At 40.5% G+C, this 24,118-nt stretch overlaps 2 protein-coding genes and 3 non-coding genes across 8 annotated transcripts in view; all 5 read left to right on the top strand.

Moving 5' to 3' along the window:
* The first annotated feature begins 4,610 nt into the window (after positions 1-4,610).
* RABGGTB (Rab geranylgeranyltransferase subunit beta) lies at positions 4,611-13,572 on the top strand. Of its 2 annotated transcripts, XM_054447318.2 has the most exons (9): positions 4,611-4,701; positions 5,920-6,027; positions 7,580-7,777; positions 8,380-8,485; positions 9,840-9,892; positions 10,018-10,128; positions 10,737-10,862; positions 12,572-12,721; positions 12,997-13,572. In XM_054447318.2, exons 1-9 carry the CDS (start codon positions 4,699-4,701, stop codon positions 13,135-13,137), a joined length of 996 nt encoding a protein of 331 aa, XP_054303293.1. In that variant the 5' UTR covers positions 4,611-4,698; the 3' UTR covers positions 13,138-13,572. The 2 variants fall into 2 exon arrangements, with proteins under 2 accessions (XP_054303293.1, XP_054303308.1); XM_054447333.2 differs by lacking the exon at positions 7,580-7,777.
* On the top strand, positions 5,498-5,575 carry LOC129023757 (small nucleolar RNA SNORD45). The gene has a single exon (XR_008496910.1). It is a non-coding gene; the product is annotated as a small nucleolar RNA SNORD45 (small nucleolar RNA).
* On the top strand, positions 6,315-6,398 carry LOC129023735 (small nucleolar RNA SNORD45). Its single transcript, XR_008496889.1, has one exon. It is a non-coding gene; the product is annotated as a small nucleolar RNA SNORD45 (small nucleolar RNA).
* Positions 7,898-7,969, top strand: LOC129023746 (small nucleolar RNA SNORD45). The gene has a single exon (XR_008496900.1). It is a non-coding gene; the product is annotated as a small nucleolar RNA SNORD45 (small nucleolar RNA).
* Positions 13,573-15,325: 1,753 nt separating the features above from the next.
* The window catches only part of MSH4 (mutS homolog 4), a 120,903-nt gene continuing 112,110 nt past the window's right edge, over positions 15,326-24,118 (top strand). For all 3 annotated transcript variants that reach the window (XM_054448694.1, XM_054448701.1, XM_054448712.1), the window contains exons 1-2: positions 15,326-15,675; positions 22,201-22,383. In XM_054448694.1, the coding sequence (XP_054304669.1) occupies positions 15,429-15,675; positions 22,201-22,383 (430 nt within the window). In that variant the 5' untranslated portion in view covers positions 15,326-15,428. The remainder of the gene's footprint in view (positions 15,676-22,200; positions 22,384-24,118) is intronic.

Genomic DNA, 24,118 nt, shown 5'->3' with positions numbered 1-24,118 from the left:
AATACTATAAACACCTTTATGCAAATAAACTAGAAAATCTAGAAGAAATTGATAAATTCCTGCACATATACAGCCTCCCAAGACTAAACCAGGAAGAAGTTGAATCTCTGAATAGACCAATAACAGGCTCTGAAATTAAGGCAATAATTAACAGCCTACCAACCAAAAAAAGTCCAGGACCAGACGGATTCACAGTCGAATTCTACCAGAGGTACAAAGAGGAGCTGGTGCCATTCCTTCTGAAACTATTCCAAACAATAGAAAAAGAGGGAATCCTCCTTAACTCATTTTATGAGGCCAGCATCATCCTGATACCAAAGCCTGGCAGAGACACAACAAAAAAAGAGAATTTTAGACCAATTTCCTTGATAAACGTGGATGCAAAAATCCTCAATAAAATACTGGCAAACCAAATCGAGCAGCACATCAAAAAGCTTATCCACCACGATCTAATAGGCTTTATCCCTGGGATGCAAGTCTTGAATCAATAAATGTAATCCATCACATAAACAGAACCAAGGACATAAACTCATGATTATCTGAATAGGTGCAGAAAACGTCTTCAGCAAAATTCAACAGCCCTTCATGCTAAAAACTCTCAATAAATTAGGTATTGATGGAATGTGTCTCAAAATAATAAGAGCTATCTATGACAAACCCACAGCCAATATCATACTGAATGGGCAAAAACTGGAAGTATTCCCTTTGAAAACTGGCACAAGACAGGGATGCCCTCTCTCACCACTCCTATTCAACATAATGTTGGAAGTTCTGGCCAGGGCAATCAGGCAGGAGAAGGAAATAAAGGGTATTCAATTAGGAAAAGAGGAAGTCAAATTGTCCCTGTTTGCAGATGACATGATTGTATATTTAGAAAACCCCATCATCTCACCCCAAAATCTCCTTAAGCTGATAAGCAACTTCAGCAAAGTCTCAGGATACAAAATCAACATGCAAAAATCACAAGCATTCCTATACATCAATAACAGACATACAGAGAGCCAAATCATGAGTGAACTCCCATTTACAATTGCTTCAAAGAGAATAAAATACCTAGGAATCCAACTTACAAGGGATGTGAAGGACCTCTTCAAGGAGAACCGCAAACCACTGCTCAACGAAATAAAAGAGGACACAAACAAATGGAAGAACATTCCATGCTCATGGGTAGGAAGAATCAATATCGTGAAAATGGCCATACTGCCCAAGGTAATTTATGGATTCAATGCCATCCCCATCAAGCTACGGATGACTTTCTTCACAGAATTGGAAAAAACTACTTTAAAGTTCATATGGCACCAAAAAAGAGCCCGCATCGCCAAGTCAATCCTAAGCCAAAAGAACAAAGCTGGAGGCATCACGCTACCTGACTTCAAACTATACTACAAGGCTACAGTAACCAAAACAGCATGGTACTGGTACCAAAACAGAGATATAGATCAATGGAACAGAACAGAGCCCTCAGAAATAATGCTGCATATCTACAACTATCTGATCTTTGACAAACCTGAGAAAAACAAGCAATGGGGAAAGGATTCACTACTTAATAAATGGTGCTGGGAAAACTGGCTAGCCATATGGAGAAAGCTGAAACTGGATCCCTTCCTTACACCTTATACAAAAATTAATTCAAGATGGATTAAAGACTTAAACGTTAGACCTCAAACCATAAAAACCTAGAAGAAAACCTAGGCATTACCATTCAGGACATAGGCATGGGCAAGGGCTTCATGTCTAAAACACCAAAAGCAATGGCAACAAAAGCCAAAATTGACAAATGGGATCTAGTTAAACTAAAGAGCTTCTGCACAGCAAAAGAAACTACCATCAGAGTGAACAGGCAACCTACAGAATGGGAGACAATTTTTGCAATCTACCCATCCGACAAAGGGCTAATATCCAGAATCTACAAAGAACTTAAACAAATTTACAAGAAAAAAAAATCCCATCAAAAATTGGGCAAAGTATATGTACAGACACTTCTCACAAGAAGACGTTTCTGCAGCCAACAGACATGTGAAAAAATGCTCATCATCACTGGTCATTAGAGAAATGCACATCAAAACCACAATGAGATACCATCTTACACCAGTTAGAATGGCGATCATTAAAAAGTCAGGAAACAACAGATGCTGGATAGGATGTGGAGAAATAGGAACACTTTTATATTGTTGGTGGGAGTGTAAAGTAGTTCAACTACTGTGGAAGACAGTGTGGTGATGCCTCAAGGATCTAGAACTAGAATAGCATTTGACCCAGTGATCCCACTACAGGGTATATACCCAAAGATTATAAATCATGCTACTATAAAGACACATGCACACGTAAGTTTATTGCGGCACTATTCACAATAGCAAAGACTTGGATGCAACTCAAACGTCCATCAATGATAGAGTGGATTAAGAAAATGTGGCACATATACACCATGGAATACTATGCAGCCATAAAAAAAGATGAGTTCCTGTCCTTTGTAGGGTTATGGATGAAGCTGGAAACCATCATTCTGAGCAAAGTATCACAAGGTCAGAAAACCAAACACAGCATATTCTCACTCATACGTGGGAATTGAAGAATGAGAACACCTGGACACAGGGCGGGGAATATCACACACTGGTGCCTGTCATGCGGTGGGGGGAGTGGGGAAGGATAGCATTAGGAGAAATACCTAATGTAAATGATGAGTTAATGGGTGCAGCAATCTAACCTGGCACATGTATACCCATGTAACAAACCTGCGCGTTGTACACATGTACCCTGGAACTTACAGTATAATTTTAAAAAAAAGTAACTTCCAATATTTTTACTATTAGCACTCTCTGAAGAAGTGTTTGTGGTGGTGGTGGTGGTGAGGGTGGCCTGTGTGTGGGGGGCAAGGAGCGGGGTCGGGTATAGGGCTGGACCTTGAGATAGACAAGGCAAACAGGAAGGAAATGAAGGAAATGTGAACATTTCATTAATATGCATTTTAAAAGTATTCATTGAACACTTACTACGTGTAAGCAGGCACTCTACTAATTAGCAGCCATTTCGGATTTTCAGAGTGTAAAACGCCTCAAGAACAAATGATTTATTTTTATTTTTTTGAGACATGGTCTCGTTCTGTCTCACACCCTGCAGTGCAGTGGCATTATCACTGCTCACTGTAGCCTCCACCCCTTGCCCCACAGCTCAAGTAATTCTCTCACCTCAGCCTCTGCATTAGCTGAAACCACAGGCTTGGGCAACCACGTCTGGCTCATATTTTTATTATTTGTAGAGATGGGGGTCTTGCAACATTACCCAGGCTGGTCTGGATCTCCTGGAACCGCCTTTGCAAAATTATAACTGAGGAAATTATGGCAGTGAAAGAAATCAGACCTAACCGACTCCATCTTGCTTCTAACTTTTTTTTTTTTTTGAGACTAGTCTCGCTCTGTCGCCCAGGCTGGAGTGCAGTGGCGTGATCTCTTCTTACTGCAAGCTCCGCCTCCCGGGTTTAGGCCATTCTGCTGCCTCAACCTGGGGAGTAGATGGGACTACAGGTGCCTGCCACCAGCCCCACTAATTTTTTGTATTTGTAGTAGAGACGGGGTTTCACCATGTTAGCCAGGATGGTCTCGATCCTCCGACCTCGTGATCCACCCGCCTTGGCCTCCCAAAGTGCTGGGATTACAGGCGTGAGCCACCAGCCACTTCTAACTTTTAATCTGTCCTTATTCATTCCTGAGCCTAGGCTGAACCAATTTAGGAAGGAATTCAGTTCATGGTTTGACTCTGAAACAAAATTGATAATATCCTTTTCCCAAAAAGACTGCTCTCTTGCCTGGGGACTAGTCTGCCTTTGCAGAGCTAACAGATTAGCTACAAGATTAGAAATTACAGTTTAGAGGTCATGCAGCCTCTGGCTCCAAGTGTCTGAACCTTCCCAAATTGCTCCTGGGGATAACATCACTATTGTAAAATCTAAGATAAGTTCTTGAGATATTTTGCAGATCCTGCTCTCCGTGGATCATCTGAAACCATCCAGATGGGTAATTTGGCTCAACCAGTTCTGCCATCCTACCCAGGAACAGAAAACAGCAAGAAAAACTCACGTCTACCCACTATGAGTCCATCTCCAACCTGACCCATCAGCACTCCCTACTTCCCAAGCCCATAATCGCCAAATTATCTTTAAAAACTCTGAATACTGCTTGGGGAGACTCTTCGAGTAAGACTAAAACTCCGGTCTCCTGCACAGCCAGCTCTGCATGAATTACTCTTTCTCCATTGCAAGTCCCCTGTCTTGATAAATGGGCTCTCGGTCAGCAGCAGGCAAAGTGAACCCCAATATTGGGTGGTTACACTCCTAGGCTCAAGCAATCCTGCTGTCCGGCTTCCCAAAGAGCTGGGATTACAGGCGTGAGCCACCGCGTTCAGCTAGAACAAATGATTTCTTAAAAGCAACTCATATTTAAATATTATTTAAAACTGTTTCTAGACAAATCGGAGTGACTATGGGACAAGAATATGGTAGCAGGACTTCGGACTCAGGCAGTGAGGACACCTATGAGCGATCAGTGGGGTCCTACGACAGCCGTGGAACTGCTCTGCCTTGCAGGCGAAAGTGTGGTCAGCTATATCGGAGCGCAATGGGGGCCTGAGAGGCGCATCTGCGCAGGCGCTGGGCTCCTAAGTCTACCCAGGAACTGACCTTGCTCTGTCTTTTCCCTGTTAGACATGGTAAGTGTGAGTTTAGCGCTGCTATCCAGGTGGGTTGGTAGCAGACAGGGTAGGGTAGGGTTAAGCACACTGGTCACCTTAGGATTGGTTTCGTGGTGCTGGAGAATGGTTAAGACACAGGCCTTGGAAGGTTGAGTGTGAAATATTACTCAGCGTTTTCCGCAGACCTCGCGGGCAATGCCGCTTCTAATTTTATCCAGGCCTTCTGTAACGGAGGGCCTGTTAGAGTTGAGCAGCCCGATTTCTTAACGCCTCTAAAAAGCTGCGGCTGATTGGTGGCTTTTTTTTTTTTTTTTTTTGGAGGTGGGGGTGTCAAAGATTTCTTTAAAATCGTTAGTGATGTGGTTTCGCTTTAAGATTTTTAATGGGATCAGAGGAAAATTCGGTACTTAATCACTTCCGGTAATCTTCATGACCTGTTATAGTGACTGCAGTGTACTCTCAATGAGGAAGATATAGATACGAAAAGAACTAGAGCCGTATCATATGGGGACTTCTACAAATACAGAGACTCGGATTAAAGGTGGAGAAGATGGAGCTAAAGGAATTGCTTATTTAACACATTTCAACAACTTTTGGGGTACTTAGAAGGTGCTTTGAAACCTGCATTTGATTAAGCAAGAATTCGCTTGCAAGTTAAGGGTTAGTTAGATTTTTTTTTAAAAAATATGCTTTCTGCCACATGTAAACCGTAAGTTGTCCTGAAATGATAAGCTTTGATATTCCATGGTGTTTATTTTTTACTTACCTTTTTGAATGAAAGTGAACAAGAAGAAATGCTGGTGGTAATTTTTTGGGTCAATGATGAGTTGGCATGTATTCTGAATCTAAAGTTGATTTTACTACTTTAGCTCTAGAATTACTCTGAGACCTGAAAATTACCTGAATCGTGACTAAGACGGAGCTTGAATGATTTAAGTTATTTTTTGTTGGATACAATTTGTTGTTGTTTTTTTTTTTGGTTTTGTTTTTGAGTCGGTCTCCCATCGCCCAGGATGGAGTGCAGTGGCACAACCTCAGTTGACTGCAGCCCTAATTTCCCTGGCTCAAGCTGTCTTCTACCTCAGCCTCCCTAGTTAGTTACAATTTTTAAATGGAACGTTTTCCTATTACAAGATGAAATCAAGTGAAAATTGAGATGTATTTTGAATCTATGCTGTGGGGCAGAACATTGTAAAGGTAAACATTGATGAGATTACCGCTTTTTTATTTTGAAAGGGCACTCCACAGAAGGATGTTATTATCAAGTCAGATGCACCAGACACTCTCTTATTGGAGAAACATGCAGATTATATCGCATCCTATGGCTCAAAAAAAGATGATTATGTATGTATAATTTTTTTATGTTGGAAAGTTTATTTTAAAGAAGTGTGACAGTCATAAGCAGTGAGACAGTATATTTTATGTCTTAAAACGGCATCCAGCTCCATGCAGAGAACTGAGGATGTGCTGTGCCTTTGAACTTCAGTTAAGTGTGCTTTGGACGTCTGAGGTTGTGGGCTTATTAGAATCGTAGTTTTTACCTGTACTGAGAGGGCTTGCCAGACAAAGTAGATGAGGGTTTGAGGTACAAAACGGGTTTCCCTTTTTGTAGTTAGGGGTAATACTTTCAAGGTCAATGATGTGTTGGCATGTATTATCTGAATCTATTGATGATGTGTAATAACACTTTAGCTCTAGAATTACTCTGAGACCTTGAAAAGTTTTACCTTAAATTTTTAAATTTCGAGGAAAACTCTGGGACAATCTTAGCAAAAAGTAGTAAACAACTTAGTTAAGAGTAAATGTTTTTCCCTGTAGTATCCAAACTCAGTTGTCTTAATCTACCGATTTGTGGGATATATGCTATGTATTAATTTTTTACTTAAGTGTTAGGTTCCCATAACCTTGAAAATACTCTAGTAGCAATCATGGAGTTAAGGCCATATGGATGGGGCTGGACTCGTTTCTGCCTTTATCTGCTATCTATCTTTATGCCCTGAATTTGGGTTAGTAGCAAACTAAGATGCACCACCTGTTAAAAAACTTATTTTTTTCCTTTTGGGAGATATAACCTCACTTTGTTGCCCAGACTGGAGGACAGCGGTGCGATCTGGTCTCACTGCAGCCTCCATCTCCTGGGTTTAAGTGAGCCACCTGAATAGCTGGGATTACAGGCGCGTTCCACCACGCCCAGCTAGTTTCTGTATTTTTGGTAGAGACGGAGTTTTGCTATGTTGGCCAGAGTGGTCTCAAACTCCTGACCTCAAGTGATCTGCCTGCCCCAGCTTCCCAAAGTGCTGGGATTACAGGCAGGATCCACCACCCAGCCACAAAACTTCTTAAAATATAATGCATTGTTGAGTGTGGGAAAAATTTGTTTCTGGAATCCTAATACTAATTTTCAGTATCATTGATTAGCCACTGTTTTATCTGGGCTTAAACATCTTTGGCATGTTTAGGGCATTTTGATTTTTCATGTAGTTATAATGTACTAATAGATAATAGGTTTTGTACGGAGTCCACATTAAAATAGATGTCTGATAAATATGGTATAGGTACTCGGAAAGAAATACTCTCCCTGAACTTCACTGATGAAAAAGGTAGATGTTTTTCTGTCTCTGGCTCATGGGAGAAACTAAAGCCTTGTTTGTATTGTCAGCCATAGATGAACTAATCCTGTGCTTCTCAGATAATTGTTTTTTTCTGATAATAGTTGTGTCTGAAGATGGCTTCTAACATTGAGCAGCACAGATTTTAAACTCACTACTGATTAGTGCTATTAAGGTCAGGAGAGGTAAAAATAGCAGCATGGCTAATGAGTTACCTTTGTGTTTAATCTCTTTATAACTTGTTACCAGTTCAAATGACACATTTAAGAAATTGTGTATTATTTTAGGAATACTGTATGTCTGAGTATTTGAGAATGAGTGGCATCTATTGGGGTCTAACAGTAATGGATCTCATGGGACAACTTCATCGCATGAATAGAGAAGAGATTCTGGCATTTATTAAGTCTTGCCAACATGAATGTGGTGGAATAAGTGCTAGTATCGGACATGATCCTCATCTTTTATACACTCTTAGTGCTGTCCAGGTAAATACTAATTAAAATTGCAACGATCTTGATAGTATGTTCTCTTACTTCAGAATTGGAAATTGAAACTGTATCAGGATTTGGTCAAAAAGTTTTGTTACAAGTGAAGCTGTCCTACAAGGTCAATGATGTAATGGCATGTATTAGCTGAATCCAAAGTTGATGTGAGTTCTAAAATTACACTGAGACCTTGGAGGGTAAAATTTTTATCTTCAGTATGTGTAAATACTGTAAAATAGCTAAATGGAGCTATTTGATTTTGATATTAGTGAACTACCTGGTGGTTTAAAGTCTTTCCGGTACTGGGTGCTGAGATGGGAAGATAGGACTTTGTGTGTATGTGAGTTAGTATACTTGCGAGTTAGTATGTGAGTATCTTGGAATGCCAAGTTAAAATTTATATGTAGAAAATTATACTTTAAAGATTTGGGTTTTCTTGATAATATCTGTAATTTTATTCAATAACAGGAGAGTCTGCATATTTGAGAAAAGGTTATACACAGAGAAAAAAGGATGTGCTTGACATCTTTAAAAGAGTTGAGCATAAGATCATTAGAATAAACCTGAAAGGGGCATTTACCTAATACTTGTCTTTATTGCAGATTCTTACGCTGTATGACAGTATTAATGTTATCGACGTAAATAAAGTTGTGGAATATGTTAAAGGTCTACAGAAAGAAGATGGTTCTTTTGCTGGAGATATTTGGGGTAATGTCAGATTTAGTCCATTCTACCCAAAATACCAATAATAAAATGTACTGGTTTTGCTAGTAACCAGTTTATAAGTTTTTCATCTTTTCAGGTCCCACTAAGCAGCTGGTCTAACTGGAGTTAATGGTCTGCTGGAACTTCCAGCATGCACTGTGGTAGTTATATCAGCATACAGGAGCACTGGAACAGAGGGGGCCAGTCTAAAAGATAAGGTAGGTGGAATTTTTTTCCCCAATATTTGGTGGCTTTGTAAAGTTTTTTAAAAACTACTTGCTGGAAAGGGAAAAATATTAAAAAAAAAACTTTACAAACTTACTGAATATTTGAGTGGAGGGAGGGAATAGAATTTTATTTGATAAACGTAGATAATCTCTGCTTTAGGGATGAACACAGTGCAGGCCAGAGAGACCAGCTGCTTCATGGGATGTGAAAATTCTACTTTTATAAAGTAGGGTAAGTTTATTTGCATTATTAGAAATTGACTAATACTTTTGGTTTAATTAGTTTTCTTCTCTTTAGTTTTCTTCTCTTTCTGGGCTTTCTTTAAGCAGCTTAAGATAATTTGCTGTTACTTTTTTGTGGCAGGGTCTTGGCTCTGTCCAGGCTGGAGTGCACTGGTGCAATCACTGCCAACTGCAACCTTGATAGTCCATGCTCATGATCCTCAGGCCACAGCCTCCTGAGTAGCTGGGACTATATAGGTTCATACCATCACAGGCAGCTATTTATTTGTTTGTTTATTTATTTATTTTGGGAGACAGTTGCTGGGGCTGGAGAGCTCTGTTGCCCAGGCTGGAGTGCAGGGGTGCAATCTTGGCTCACTGCAACCTCCACCTCCCAATCTCAAGCAATTCTCCTGCCTCAGCTTACAGAGTAGCTGAGGCGTGCACCACAACACCTGGCTGGTTTTTGTATTTTTAATAGAGATGGGGTCCCCTGGCCTCATGTGATCCTCCTCCTTCAGCCACCAAAAGTGCTGGGATTTCAGGCCTGAGCCACAGTGCCCAGCCCCACCTAATTTTTTTGAAAAGTTTTTTGTAGAGATGGGGTCCCACTATGTTGCCTAGGCTAGTCTCAAACTCCTAGGCTCAAGTGATTCTCCCACCTCAGCCTCCCAAAGTGTTGGAATTACAGGCAAGAGCTACTGTGCGTGGTCAATTTGCTGTTATTTTTGACAAAGGAATTTTCTTGGGAAGTAAAGGCACTTCAGATTTAGCTTTCCTCCTGACTACCCTAAAGTAAAAGTTAAGCTTGAACTTAATTTAAAGTGGTAGTTGTGCAGTGTTTGTTTTCAGATGACTTATGTATGATTTGGTAACACCTGCCTTGATTTGATCTCTTTTTATTGTAGGAGAAATTGACACAAGATTCTCTTTTTGTGCGGTGGCAACTTTGGCTTTGTTGGTAAGCTTTGAATATTTGATTGAAATGATTAAAGTTCGTGAATACTCTGGAATTTTTTTTTTTTTTTGAGTCTGATCTGCTGAATACTCTGGAATTTAACAGGCATTTTTTTTTTCTGTTTGTAGGGGAAGCTTGATGCTATTAATGTGGAAAAGGCAATCGAATTTGTTTTATCCTGTATGAACTTTGACGGTGGATTTGGTTGCAGACCAGGTTCTGAATCCCATGCTGGGCAGGTAATTTATGAACACAGATGAAAATGTATTGTCATTTTGGAAGCAAGTGTAGTAGAATAGGAAAATGGGTTATTTCAGTATTTGTCAAATGCACATAAAGTTAATTTGACTGTAATAGGGCATCTTACATAAGAATTGCTTAATTGCTATCATTACTTTGCTTTATATACTATATACCTTTCTCTGTCAGTGGATTCCTCTGACCTAAGCAAACATAAGTGGGTTCATAAGCACCGAAACACATTTGTTTTCCATTAGTTTTTCACTAACCATACAGATTAAAAAAAAAAACACATTTTTCTTTCTTTCCTAAGATAAATGATGAACCTCTTTTCTTGTGCCAGAGAACACTGAATATGTGAATGGATGGCTGTGAAATACTAACCATGAAGAAATTTTGTCAATAATATTTCAGTGCAGAATTGCATACTAGTAATAGTATGCTTGGATTTTTTCAGATATGTAGTATTAATACATGTTTGGAATTTTAAGTGTCAGATCAAGAAGAAAAACTTAAGATATAAAGTGGTGTTTTAATAATTTGAGTGTTTATCACTTTTAATGTCAAGAAATTATTATACACATATACTTTATGTCTGTAATTTTAGATCTATTGTTGCACAGGATTTCTGGCTATTACAAGTCAGTTGCATCAAGTAAATTCTGATTTACTTGGCTGGTGGCTTTGTGAACGACAGTTACCCTCAGGTGGGCTCAATGGAAGGCCGGAGAAGGTATTGTTTGATAAGCCATATTCTGCTAGCTTTAGAACCTTGAGTGAATGCTGCTGCTTTGTCTTGCTTGTTTCTATATTGTAAATTGGCCATGAGCTTATTTATTACCTTTCCCTGTTGCAAATTTTCAGTAATGTGTCCTACTAAAAGACTCCCCTTGACAAAAGTAGACCCCCATGAGTTGAAATACTCATTGATCCTGATGTCCATTTCCTGACAGTCTTGTACAGGAATCTCCATGTTTAAGGACAGTTGATTTTGGCGAATTGGATTTTTTAAAAATTAGACTACAGAATTTTTGTTTGCAATCTTCTTGTTTAAGGAATACCCAGATAATTTGGTTTGGAGAGAGGATTATTATTAAATTTTCCTCCACATGATAGGTCTCTATCAGGTCTGTAAGGGACAAATAGTGAATACTCATTTGCAACTATGTAATTGTCCTGTAGAGCAAGTGCAGCCATAAGTGGTAAGAAATGAATGAGTATGGCTGTGTTCCAATTACAATTATTATGGACGGATATACTCGTATTTCATATGTCAGAACTATTTTTTTTTTTTTTTGAGATGGAATCTTGCTCTGTTGCCCAGGCTGGAGTGCAGTGACGCCATTAGAGACGGGGTTTCACCATATTGGCCAGGCTGGTCTCAAACTCCTGACCTCGTGATCTGCCTGCATCAACCTCCCAAAGTGCTGGGATTATAGGCGTGAGCCACCGCGCCCAACCCAGGACTATTTTTAAATGATTTATAAATGTAAAAACTATTCCTACACTATAGTCTAGATTTGACTCAAGGATTGTAGCTTGCTGTGCCCCTGCCCTCTGAATGGGACGTGGTGGTACAGTAGCTGGGATTACAGGCATACACCACCATGCCTGTCTAATTTTGTATTTTTAGTAGAGATGGGGTATCACCATGTTCGTCAGGCTCGTCTCGAACTCCTGACCTCAGGTGATCTACCCACCTCAACCTCCCAAAGTGCTGGGATTACAGGCGTGAGCCACCGTGCTCGGCCTGTGTTTTTATTTTTAAACCTTAGTATTTCTGAATAACAATGGGTAGAGAAACACCCACAGTAGCTGTCTACAATAGAGTGAAATAAAAAGCCTGAGGAACTGTCAACAGAAAAATGGGTGGCCGTGGGGAGCACCGGGGCCTGCACTTGCACATAATCTAGGGCAGCTTCTAATGAGTCTATGAGTTATTCAGGAATCTCATTAAAATGAGATCAGCCTTGGGTGGGATTTTCTTCTTTATAGACTTCTGTCACCATATTTTGAAGAGCAAGGGTTTAGTTGATTTTAAGCAGGTGTGTACCCACCTGGACAGTGCTTGTAGAAAAACAGAACTATACCCATGGATTTCATGATTATACTACTAGCTTCTTGGTTAAGGGGCTGAGTTAGGCATTCATTGCAGATAGAAACAAGGTAGATGCATGCGTATCAGTGAGTACTGAGATATTTAGCATGGTTACCTACGAATTGGAGTTTGGTCTCTTCTTAGCCATTAATTGATTATCTTTCATTCTAAGCAAGTATTTCATACCCTGCATGTCAGTATATCCCTGGATTTCGTCCCTCCACATGGTTTGACACTTTTGAACATCAGATTACCTAAGAGTGAGACTTAACCCACTTTTAAATTGTTCTTAAAATCAGGGAAATAAAAGAGAATGAAATTGTGGCAACTTTTTTCCCTCCTAGTTACCAGATGTATGCTATTCATGGTGGGTCCTGGCTTCCCTAAAGATAATTGGAAGACTTCATTGGATTGATAGAGAGAAACTGCGTAATTTCATCTTAGCATGTCAAGATGAAGAAACGGGGGGATTTGCAGACAGGCCAGGAGATATGGCAAGTAATATTTCTGACATATTTCTATAAATTATGTCAGTGTTGCATTACTTCATGGTTCCATGGATTTCCAGGGTGGCATTCCGAGTGTTGCTTTGAAAGCAGTTTTTTTTTCTATTTATTGTAGAATGTATGAAGGATATAGAACAATCTTACAGAAATTTCTTGTCGCTTGTTGCTAACAAAATTAGTATATGGTAAAGGTCAGGTATTCATAATTTGAAGTTGAAGAAGTTTTCATTTTGTAATCTGTATATAAATTCTTTTTTAAATAGGTGGATCCTTTTCATACCTTATTTGGAATTGCTGGATTGTCACTTTTGGGAGAAGAACAGATTAAACCTGTTAATCCTGTCTTTTGCATGCCTGAAGAAGTGCTTCAGAGAGTGAATGTTCAGCCTGAGCTAGTGAGCTAGATTCATTGAAGTGAAAGTTGCATAGTATAGTTTTGCCGTTTTAACATTTCTGTATTTGAAGTGCTTATTGAATCTAAAAATGACTACTGTTAATATTTTGTATATTGTGTTAATTTTAATAAATTATATAATTATACATATTGTAAAATAAAGACCGGTATTTTATTTTCTGCTTTTTATTCTGAAGTCCTGTTATTCTGACTGCAGTTCTTTGTGTATACTTCTGTGTCTGTTACGTTCAGTAACTGAGCTAACATAAAAGAACTCTAGGTTTCTACTTGATTTTTCCCCCATGTATACCTTTCATGTGTTCTATAGCAAGTTGATGTAAAGTGGTTTGTCAACAAGAATGTTAACTGATGAAAGTGGATAGAACCCATACATGAATTAAATGATGCACAAAATAAATGGCTGTTGAAATTTGGAAATGATTGATAGGTTTGAATATGGTTATTCTGAATTGGTCACAGACTTAGGTTAAATGGCAATCTACCATCTTAAAATGGGGTTGTGATTCGGACTGTACTTTTTTTTTTTTTTTTCTTAGCATTTTATATATCAGTTACCCAAAGAAGGGGTTGTCTTCAGATACAGAAACACTAACGGGTAAGTTGATGGTCGCCACAGTATTTTTTTGCACCTATCTTTTTCTTAAAAAGCTAAAATGGGTACAGTCACTCTTTTTTATTTTTTTGTGATAGAATCTCTGTCGCCCAGGCTGGAGTGCAGCAGCACGATCTCAGCTTACTGCAACCTCCACCTGCCGGGTTCAAGCAATTCTGCCGCAGCCTCCCGAGTAGCTGGGACTACAGCCGCACACCACTATGCCCGGCTAATTTTTTTGTTACTTTAGTACAGACGGGGTTTCACCATGCTGGTCAGGCTGGTCTCCAACTCCTGACGTCGTGATCCGCCCACCTCGGCCTCCCAAAGTGCTGGGATTACAGGCGTGAGCCACCACGCGTGGCCTAAAATGAGTACAATCACTCTAGGGGTTTACAGTTTTGGTGAAAGTGAGGTATTCTGTATTTTTAAATTTTACTTTTTAGAGACAGGGTCTTCCTTTCTTCCCCAGACTGGGGTGTAGTAGTGTAATCACAGCTCACTGTAACCTTAAACTTCTGGGCTCAAGCAGTCCTTCCACCTCAGCCTCCTGAGTACCAGGGACTACAGGTACCTGCTACCATGCCCACTATGCCCAGCTGATTTCTTAATTTTGGGGACAGGCACTGTCTTCCCCAGGCCGGTCTCCAGAGGTGAAGTAATCCTCTGGCCTCAGTCTTCCAAAGTACTGGGATTACAGGCAGGAGCAATCATGCCCGATCTGAAAATAAGGTTTTCTGATGGAAATTGAGATTTTTCTCAAGTATGTTTGGAATGCCCTGTGCAATAATCATTCCAAGAACAGAGATGTTCTTAAGGACTGTTGTCACTGCATGTGGGTAAACCGCTGTGCATAACTGGTTTATTGAGATAGTCAACAGTGGCAGGATTTCAGTAGTGGTGTAAATTAATGTCTTCTAATAGCTTCTATATGGCAGTATCCAGATAATTTCGTCATGTTTAATCCATGGATCTCTGGTAAGTTGGTACTATTGGCCTTATTTAAGGAATTTTCTAAAGGTCACCATTGCAAAGCTGGAGTTTGAACTTCTAGTGTGCCATTAACTGATTTATATGTTAGAAACCACAGTACTAGAAATTGGTAGATGGGGAATTGTTAACTGAGAGATCTTACCAGTCAGTCTTTCCCTGTTTCCTACTCTGCTATACACACAGCCATGTGCATACTATCTTGTGATAATATAACTGGGTCTTTCATGTATTTGGTCACAAGATCAACCTTAGGTGGGTTATACTGTGTGAGCATTACATGTTCTCATTGTGTCAAAGGCACTGGGTGTAAAGATGATCTAGTGTGCTTGGACTTGTGGGAAATGCATGTAACATTTGCAATAAAGGAGACTGCTGTGAGAATAATGGGGCTAACAAATCGGGTGGTAATTGATGGGCCTTGCAGAGTTCTGGTCAGTCTGATACCTGCAGGCTGAAGAGGTTCCAGTGAGGTTCATGTGGAAAGTGATGGGTTTGGGAATGGCTGGAAGCAGGGTCATAGACCTGAAGCACGTGAATCCATGTGAAAAGCTGAGGTTGTGTGCGCCTGCGCAGTGCAGCTTAGTGCGTCGGCGCGCAGTTCTCCCGCCCTTTTCAGCGGCGCAGCTTCTGTAGTTGGGCCCTGGAGGGGTCGCTCAGCAACCTCATACTTCTCGGGTCAGGGAAAGTTTGGGAGGATGCTGAGGCCTGAGATCTCATCAACCTCGCCTTCGGCCCCGGCGGTTTCCCCGTCGTCGGGAGAAACCCGCTCACCTCAGGGTCCCCGCTACAATTTCGGACTCCAGGAGACTCCACAGAGCTGCCCTTCAGTCCAGGTGGTCTGTGCATCCACCCCTCCCGGCACGTCAGGAGCCGCGGGCGACCGGAGCAGCAGCAGCAGCAGCAGCCGTCCCTGCCCCGCGCCAAACTCCCGGCCAGCTCAAGGCAAGGAGTGGTTGGGTGGAGGAGTCTCCTTGAGGCTAGAGGCCGGCAGTTCATGGAGGCTCGGGGGCACTGGGTGGTGGTTACCACAGTGAAGTTCAGTTGTGGTTTGGTTGGGGCGTGAGATCTGAGTGCCCTGGGAATTTGGTGAGTCTGGGTGATTAGAAGCCTTGACTTTTCAAATTGGTTCTATTGCAAGACCTTGATTGTGAGTGGCTCAGTTCTGAGGAAGGCTGAAGTATCCCATATAACGTCCCTCACAGTGTCTGACAAATGACAGTTTGTGCGTGAGTTTGCTGATAGAAGTGGTGAGCTGATCTTTGGCTGCTGAATTTAATTCTCCAAATCCTGCTAAGGTGGAATAAAATAGATTAAATTGAACATTTCATCTAATTCAGGAAAATAGTATGTTTTGTATTAAAAGATGTGGGCTGGGCGGTGGCTGACGCCTGTAATCCCAGCACTTTGGGAAGCCAACGTGGGCGGATCACTTGAGGCCGGGAGTTCCACACCAGCCTAGCCAACATGGTGAACCTCTCACCCCCATCCCCTATCTCTACTAAAAATACAAAAATTATCTGGGTGTGGTGGCGCGTGACTGTGGTCCCAGCTACTCAGGAGGCTGAGGGGGGAGGATGGCGAGTCCGGGAGGTCGAGGCTGCCGTGAGCTGAGATTGTGCCACTGCATTTCAGCCTGGGTGACACAGTGAGACGCTGACTCAAACAAAAAAGATGCGTGTCCTTCAAATCATTTATTATTTTGTTAGTCTCTATTCATGACAAAGCATCACCATTTTTCACACACGATTGCAACACAATGGTAAAGTAACAAATACCAAATCCAATGGCCATTTTTCAGTTCATCTCATGTGACCTTTCTGCTGTATTTAATGTTCTTAATTTCTTTATTTTTAGAAACAGAGTCTAGCTATGTTGCCCAGGCTGGTCTCAAACTCCTGGTCTCAAGTGCTCCTCCTGCCTTGGTCTGCCCAAGCATTGGGATTACAGGCATGAGCCACTGCTGCCTGGACTATGTTTAATGTTCTTGACTGGTCTTCTCTTAAACTCTTTTAATTTGGCTTCCTTGATTCCACTTGCCCCTGTTTTTCTGCTACCTCCCAGAGAATTGCTATGCTCACCTTTGTTCCCAAATTATGGGCATGTCATTAAAGCTTTTTTTCCTAGGCCACTTCTACCTACATGTGAATATCTCCACAGTTCAGATCTCATTTACACTCCAGACTTCTTTCAGACTGTCTTCTGAAGTTTTTATTGATGGACTAACGGATGCCTCAGACTCACTATATGATTAATTAAATTCCTCTCTGTACTTTTTTTTTTTTTGAGACAGAGTCTTGCTCTGTTGCCCAGGCTGGAGTGCAGTGGCATGATCATGACTCACTGCAGCCTCAAATTCCTGGGCTCAAGCGATCCTCCCACCTCAGCCTCCCCAGTAGCTGGGACCAAGGCATGTGCCCCTACAGATGGCTAATTTTTAAAATTTTTTTGTAGAGACAGTGTCTTCCTATGTTGCCCAGGCTGGTCTCAAACTTCTAGGCTCAAGCGATCCTCCTGCCTCAGCCTCCCAAAATGCTGGGATTACAGGCGTGAGCCACTGCACCTAGTCCTCAAACTCTGCAGTGTTCTTCCATCCTTCTAGCTTACTTACTGTACCACCAGAGTTATGTGGAAAATGATCTTATCATGTCCCTTGCCACTTAAATCAGTAGACCTGTATCTGCAGGTAAAAGATCAAACTCTCTAGAAGTATAGCCAAAGCAACTGGGATCGGTTTCTAATCTTTACAGATTTATCCCCCATCATTTAATATTTACCCTGCTTTCTAACAAAACTGAGCTACTTGCAGTTCCTCTAAAGCAACATGAATGTTCACATTGTCAGTCTAATCCCTCTCTTCATCAGATGCTTTGTCACCCACTTATTTTATCAGTAATGATAACATTCACTAATTTATATGCACCTACTTTGTTCTGGCTTCTTACTAGGCAGATGGTATCTTTAATCCTCTCACAATAATTCTGCAGAGTAGAATTTTTTTTTTTTTGTTCCTGTTTTACAGATAGAACCAAGGCCCAAATAGGTGAACAAAGGTCCAAATTATGTTAGCAGCTGGGGATAATAATCTGCGCTCTCAAGGAACTTAAGGTTCAGTAGAGAAGACAGACTTAACAAATACACATTTAAGAGATAACTGTATTTGAGGTATTTATAATTTTTGAGATATTTATAATTAAAGTATGGGGACAAAAGTGGGAAAAGACATTTCACAGAGTAAGTGCACCTTGAACTGGTCTTGAAGAATAAGGAAGAAGAATGCCAGCCAAAGGGAAAGAGGAGAGAAGCTGGAGCGCATTCTTGAGAAAAACACGTGCAAAGGCACAGAAGAATCATGTAAAACTGCAAATAATTTTGCTTGGCTAGAGCAGGAGAGTGATCTAGGTAGATAAACTTGGATGTAGATATAGTTGTGAGAATTAGATCTGGGAGACAAATTTTGCCAAGAGACCCCCCATGTTCAACACCAGGTCTCTGGTTTTGATGACTGGATAGATAGACGGTAGTGGTATTTTCTGATTCTGGGAATTTTGTAGGCAAAGCAACTTTAGAGGGAAGATGATGAGCTCTGTTATGGACATGCTGAGTGTGAAAAGCCTGTGGGATATCCATATATTTATATTAAGATAATTGAATATAGGAAACTAGGGCTAAGAAGAGAGAAACTTGAGGGAAATATGGATTTGAAAGTTACCAGTATGTTGGGACCAGAGCAGAGAATATGAAGATTATATAGCAAAATAGAGGTCAAGGAAGTAGGAGGACAATTAAGACAAGTGAATGAGTTTCAAGAAAGGGTATATAGTCTAAAAGTAGTCTGAGAACAAGGAACAGCCCACTCCATCTCCAGTTTCCCCATCTCCAGTTTCTGGCAACCACCCTCTTCCTTAGCTCCCTAAAGCCTAGGAATGCTAATGGAGCACATTTTATGCTGGTTCTACACACTTCTTTATGATAACACCCCTACACCGTGTCCACACCTTGGTAAATATTCTCTTTATCAAATTATCCCAGTTTGAGTATATCATTGATTCCTGCTGGAACCCATATAATGAAGTTATATTTTACCCTATGGTGAGTATGGGGAGACACATGGGAATTGTAAGAAAGAGAGACACTGATCAGATTTGTTTTTCAGAAAGATTATTGGTGATGATTCGAAGAATAGACTAGAGAGGTGTAATACTGGAAGCAAGGAGAAGAAGAAGTAGGAGACTTGCACAAGGACCGAAGAAGATACAGGCTTAAAATGGGCTGGGAGGAGTAGAGAGAGATTTAAATTTTAGTGATGTTAAAAAAAAAGGATTCTAGCACTCAGTCACTGAGTGTTAGGGTTGATGAAGGAGGAATTGAGAATGTCTCCTAAGCTTATGACTTGAGTGACAAGGGACAAGATGGTACAATTGACCATACTGGTAATAAAGAATTAATTTTGAGGGAAAGATAGAGTTCACTTTTGGACATTTGGAACGCTGGGAAGATACCTAAAGGTTTATGCCCAAGAGATAGATATAGTGACCTAGAGCTACATTGTCTGATAGAATATTCTGTGATAATAGAAACGTTTCATACTTCTGTTGTCCGATATGGTAACTAGTAGCCATATGTGGCTTTTGAGCATTTGAAAATGTTGCTAGTGTGACTGAGGAACAGAATTTAAATCGTATTTAATTTTGATTTAGTTAAATACATATGCTGCTTTATTGAACAATGCAGGTATAGAGCTGAGAATGGTTTTTGCATTTTTGAAGGATTAAAGAATCAAAAGAATATTTTGTGATATTAAAATTATGTGAAATTTAGAATTCAGTATGTAGAAATAAATCCATTTTTAATTGAAACATAGCCATTCTCATTTATTTATGTATTATCTATGACTGCTTTTCTATGATAGTGTCAGAACTGAGTAATTGTGACAGTGATTATATGGCCCACAAAAGCCTAAAATATTTGCCATCTGGTCCTTTATTTAAAAGTTTATGGGCTGGGCATGGTGGCTCATGCCTATAATCCCAGCACTTTGGGAGGCCGAGGTGGGCAGATCACCTGAGGCTAGGAGTTCGAGACCAGCCTGGCCAACATGACAAAACCCTGTCTCTATTAAAAATACAAAAAAAAAAATAGCCAGGTGTGGTGGGCATGCCTATAATGCCAGCTGCTTGGGAGGCTGAGGCAGGAGAATTGCTTGAACCTGGGAGGCAGAGGCTGCAGTGAGCTGAGATTGCGCCATTGCACTCTAGCCTGGGCAACAAGAGTGAAACTCCATCTCAAAAAAAAAAAAAAAAAAAATCATGCTGCGGCATGGTGGCTCATGCTTGTAATCTCAGTGCTTTGGGAGGCTGAAGTGGGAGGACTGCTTGAGGCCAGGAGTTTGAGATCAGCCTGGGCAACATAGCAAGACCCTGTCTCTATAAAAAAAAAAAATTAGCTGTGTGTGGTGAGGTGCACCTATAGTCCATAGTTACTCAAGAGGCTGGAGCAGGAGGTTACCTGAGCCCATGAGCTTGAGGCTGCAGTGAGCTGTGATCACACTACTGCACTCCAGTCTGGGCGACAAAGAGAGACCTTGTCTTTATAAGAGTAAAATAGACTGGGCACAGTGGCTCCTGATTATAATCTCAGCATTTTGGGAGGCTGAGATGGGAAGATCACTTGAGCCCAGGAGTTTGAGACCAGCCTGGGCAACATGGCAAAACCCCATCTCTACAAAAATACAAAAAAGTAGCCTGGCATGGTGGCATGAGCCTATAGTCCCAGCTACTCGGGAGGGTGAGGTAGGAGGATTGCTTGAGCCCAGGAGTTCAAGGCTGCATTTAGCCAAGATCACACCACTGAATTCCAGCCTAAGCTACAGAACGAGAGTCTCACATACAGACAAAAAGGAAAAATTAAAAGTTTAGCAACCCCTGGTTTACAGTTTAAGAGAGTAGTTACAGCTATATACGAAGGCTTGAGAGTTGTCAGAAAATAGATGTTAATAGAAACAAAGAGGAGAGATGAGATGCCTGGAGATGTATAATGTTGATTTGTGAGGGAAAGCTTAAAAGTATGAAGCCCTGGAGGCCAACAGTTAAGAGGCAGAGGAAAAAGGAGATGGCAAAGGAAACTAAAAGTGGTTTAAAGAGAATTCAACATAGAGAGTTGTGGAAATCAAAGAGAATAGGAGAACAGAGCCCAAACATTTTTAATTTTTTTTAGAACTTCTATGTGCCAAGAGGCTATGCTAGGTTGTTTATGTACATTATTTAAAAATTTTATGACAATCCTGTAAAATAGGTAATATCTTACATCAGTAGATAAGTACCTAAATAAGGAACTGAAGCCAATTGAGTCTAAAATGCCATTTGCATAGGGGAGAGAAATTCAATGCAGAAATTAACAGAAGAAGGTTAAAAGAGGTCTAATAATTATTATACAAATGAAACGTATGTCTTAGCCTGTTTTCTGTTGCTTTTAACAGAATACTTGAAACTGGGTGATTTATAAAGAAAGAAAACATATTTCTTGGAAGTCTGGAGGCTGGGAAATCCAAGGTCAAAGGAGGCACATTTAGTGAGAATCTTTGTACTGGTGGAGTCTCTGTAGAGTCCTGTAGTGGTACAGGGCATCACATGGAGAGGGAGCTGAGCATGGTAGCTCAGGTCTCTCATCCTCTTCTTATAAAGCCGCCAGTCCTACTCTCTTGATAACCCATTAATCTGTTAAATCATGAATGGATTAATTCATTCATGAAGGCAGAGCCCTCATGCCCCATCACCTCTTAAAGGCCCCACCTCTGTCCTGCCACACTTCACTGGGGATTAAATTTCAATGTAAGTTTTGGAGGGGACAGATATTCATACCTTAGCAACACATCTGGTATATTTGAAGATTAAAGGGTAATTTATGATTTTAGCCAGAGTAGTTGCAGTGAACTTGTAGAGGCAAAAGCTATATTAGCATATTTTTGTATATTTATCAATGTCATTAATTTTGTTATAATCTGTTTATTTTTAAAAATCATTTTCACATGAAGTTTTATAGAAAGTGAACATAGCGGTTGGGTGTGGTGACTCAGGCCTCTAATCCCAGCATTTTGGGAGGCCGAGGCAGGCAGAGGCAGGCAGATCATGAGGTCAGGAATTCGAGACCAGCTCAGCCAACATGGTGAAACCCCATCTCTACTAAAAATACAAAAATTCATCGGGCGTGGTGGCAGGTGCCTGTAATCCCAGCCACTCGGGAGGCTGAGGCAGGAGGATCGCTTGAACTTGGGAGGTGGAGGTTGTAGTGAGCTGAGATCATGCCACTACACTGCAGCCTGGGCGACAAGAGCAAGACTCTGTCTCAAAAAAAAAAAAGAAAAAAGAAAAAAAGAAAAAAAAGGAAAGTGAACATCGTATAAATTATAATGACTAATACATCATTGCATAATTCAAATCTTTAAGAATTGACTTAATTTTTCAAATTTAGGTTCATACTTTGGAAACAAAAGAGCTTATGCAGAAAACACAGTTGCATCAAATTTTACTTTTGGTGCAAGCTCATCTTCTGCACGAGATACTAATTATCCTCAAACACTTAAAACTCCATTGTCTACTGGAAATCCTCAGAGATCAGGTTATAAGAGCTGGACACCACAAATGGGATATTCAGGTAAAATAAGTGGAAGATTAACCTAGATGATCTTTTGAAACTTAAAAGTTTTATAAATTATAAATTACGGTTATTAAGTTCATTTGAATTTATCTATAACTGATATGAATGAAAAATAAATACATTAGTTTACCTCTATCCATAATTTGAGTCTAGATTAATAAGGCAACATAGTTTCTGAAATTGTTTGTTAATAAATGCAAGTCTACATTATTTTAACCATTCTGACAAAAAACACACAAGAAAGAGAAACCTCTCCCTTTTATACATGATATCATTTAAATCTAAAAGTTGACCCTGATATTACTAGTGAGTGGTTTTTTTATACTTAAATTTTAATTTTTATCTAAATCTATGAGATTTTCTTGAAGAGTAGATAGATAAAATAGGTTTTCATGTATAACAGTTTTCTAAGGTATATACAACAGAATTTCTTGGTTATAGGGTATGTTATGTAAATGCATATATTTACAAGATAATGACAAATTATTTTTTAAAGTAGTTCTACCAATGTATAAATGGTAGTTAAGTTTATATTAGATCTACAGAAGTCAGTTTTAGCTCTGTAGTAGAATATGACTTTCCAATTTTTTTTTTTTTTTAAGTTTTTGAGACAGAATCTCGCTGTGTCGCCCAGGCTGGAGTGCAGTGGCGTGATCTCGGCTCACTGCAACGTCTGCCTCCCGGGTTCAAGTGATTCTTCTGCCTCAGCCTCCTGAGTAGCTGGGACTACAGGTGCTTGCCACCACGCCCGGCTAATTTTTGTATTTTTAGTAGAGATGGGGTTTCACCATACTGGCCAGGCTGGTCTTGAACTCCTGACCTCATGATCCACCCACCTTGGCCTCCCAAAGTGCTGGGGTTACAGGCATGAGCCACTGTGCCTGGCTGACCTTTTTATTTACTTTTATTTTTATTTTTATTTGTTTGAGATGGAGCCTTGCTCTGTTGCCCAGGCTGGAATGCAGTAGCGCAATTTGGCTCACTGCAACCTCTGCCTTCCGGATTCAAGCAATTTTCCTGCCTCAGCCTCCCGAGTAGCTGAGATTACAGGCATGCACCACCATGCCTGGCTAATTTTGTATTTTTAGTAGAGACAGGGTTTTACCATACTGGCCAGGCTGGTCTTGAACTCCTAACCTCGTGATCCGCCCACCTTGGCCTCCTAAAGTGCTGGGATTACAGGTGTGAGCCACCATGCCCGGCCCTGATCTTTTTATTTTTAAATAGAAAAGAAATACCAAGTTCCAATGGAAATTCAATAGACATATAAAAGACATCTCTAAGGTTCTAAAAATACATTTATGCTGTTATCTCTCTGTTGTAAATAACATAATAATGAGCATCCTAATGCATAAAGCTTTTTTCTGAGTCTCTTATTATTTCCTTAAAACACACCCTTAGAAGTCAAATTACTGAAACATAGGGAAATTAGGGAAATTACCTTTTTTATTTTTTTTAATTACCATTTTTTGTTTTTTTGTTTTTGAGATGAAGCCTCGTTCTATTGCCCAGGCTGGAGTGCAGTGGTGCCATCTCGGCTCACTGCAACATCCACTTCCTGGGTTCAAGTGATTCTCCTGCCTCAGCCTCCCAAGTAGCTGGGATTACAGGCGTGCATCACCATGCTCGGCTAATTTTTGTTTTTTTAGTAGAGATGGGGTTTCGCCATGTTGGCCAGGCTGGTCTCGAACTCCTAGCCACAAGTGATCCTCCCACCTCAGCCTCCCAAAGT

This window comes from Pongo pygmaeus, chromosome 1 (genome assembly GCF_028885625.2).
Source record: "Pongo pygmaeus isolate AG05252 chromosome 1, NHGRI_mPonPyg2-v2.0_pri, whole genome shotgun sequence".
Lineage (NCBI taxonomy): Eukaryota > Metazoa > Chordata > Mammalia > Primates > Hominidae > Pongo > Pongo pygmaeus.
Note: the sequence above shows the minus strand (reverse complement) of the source record. Positions and strands in the feature narration are given on the sequence as shown.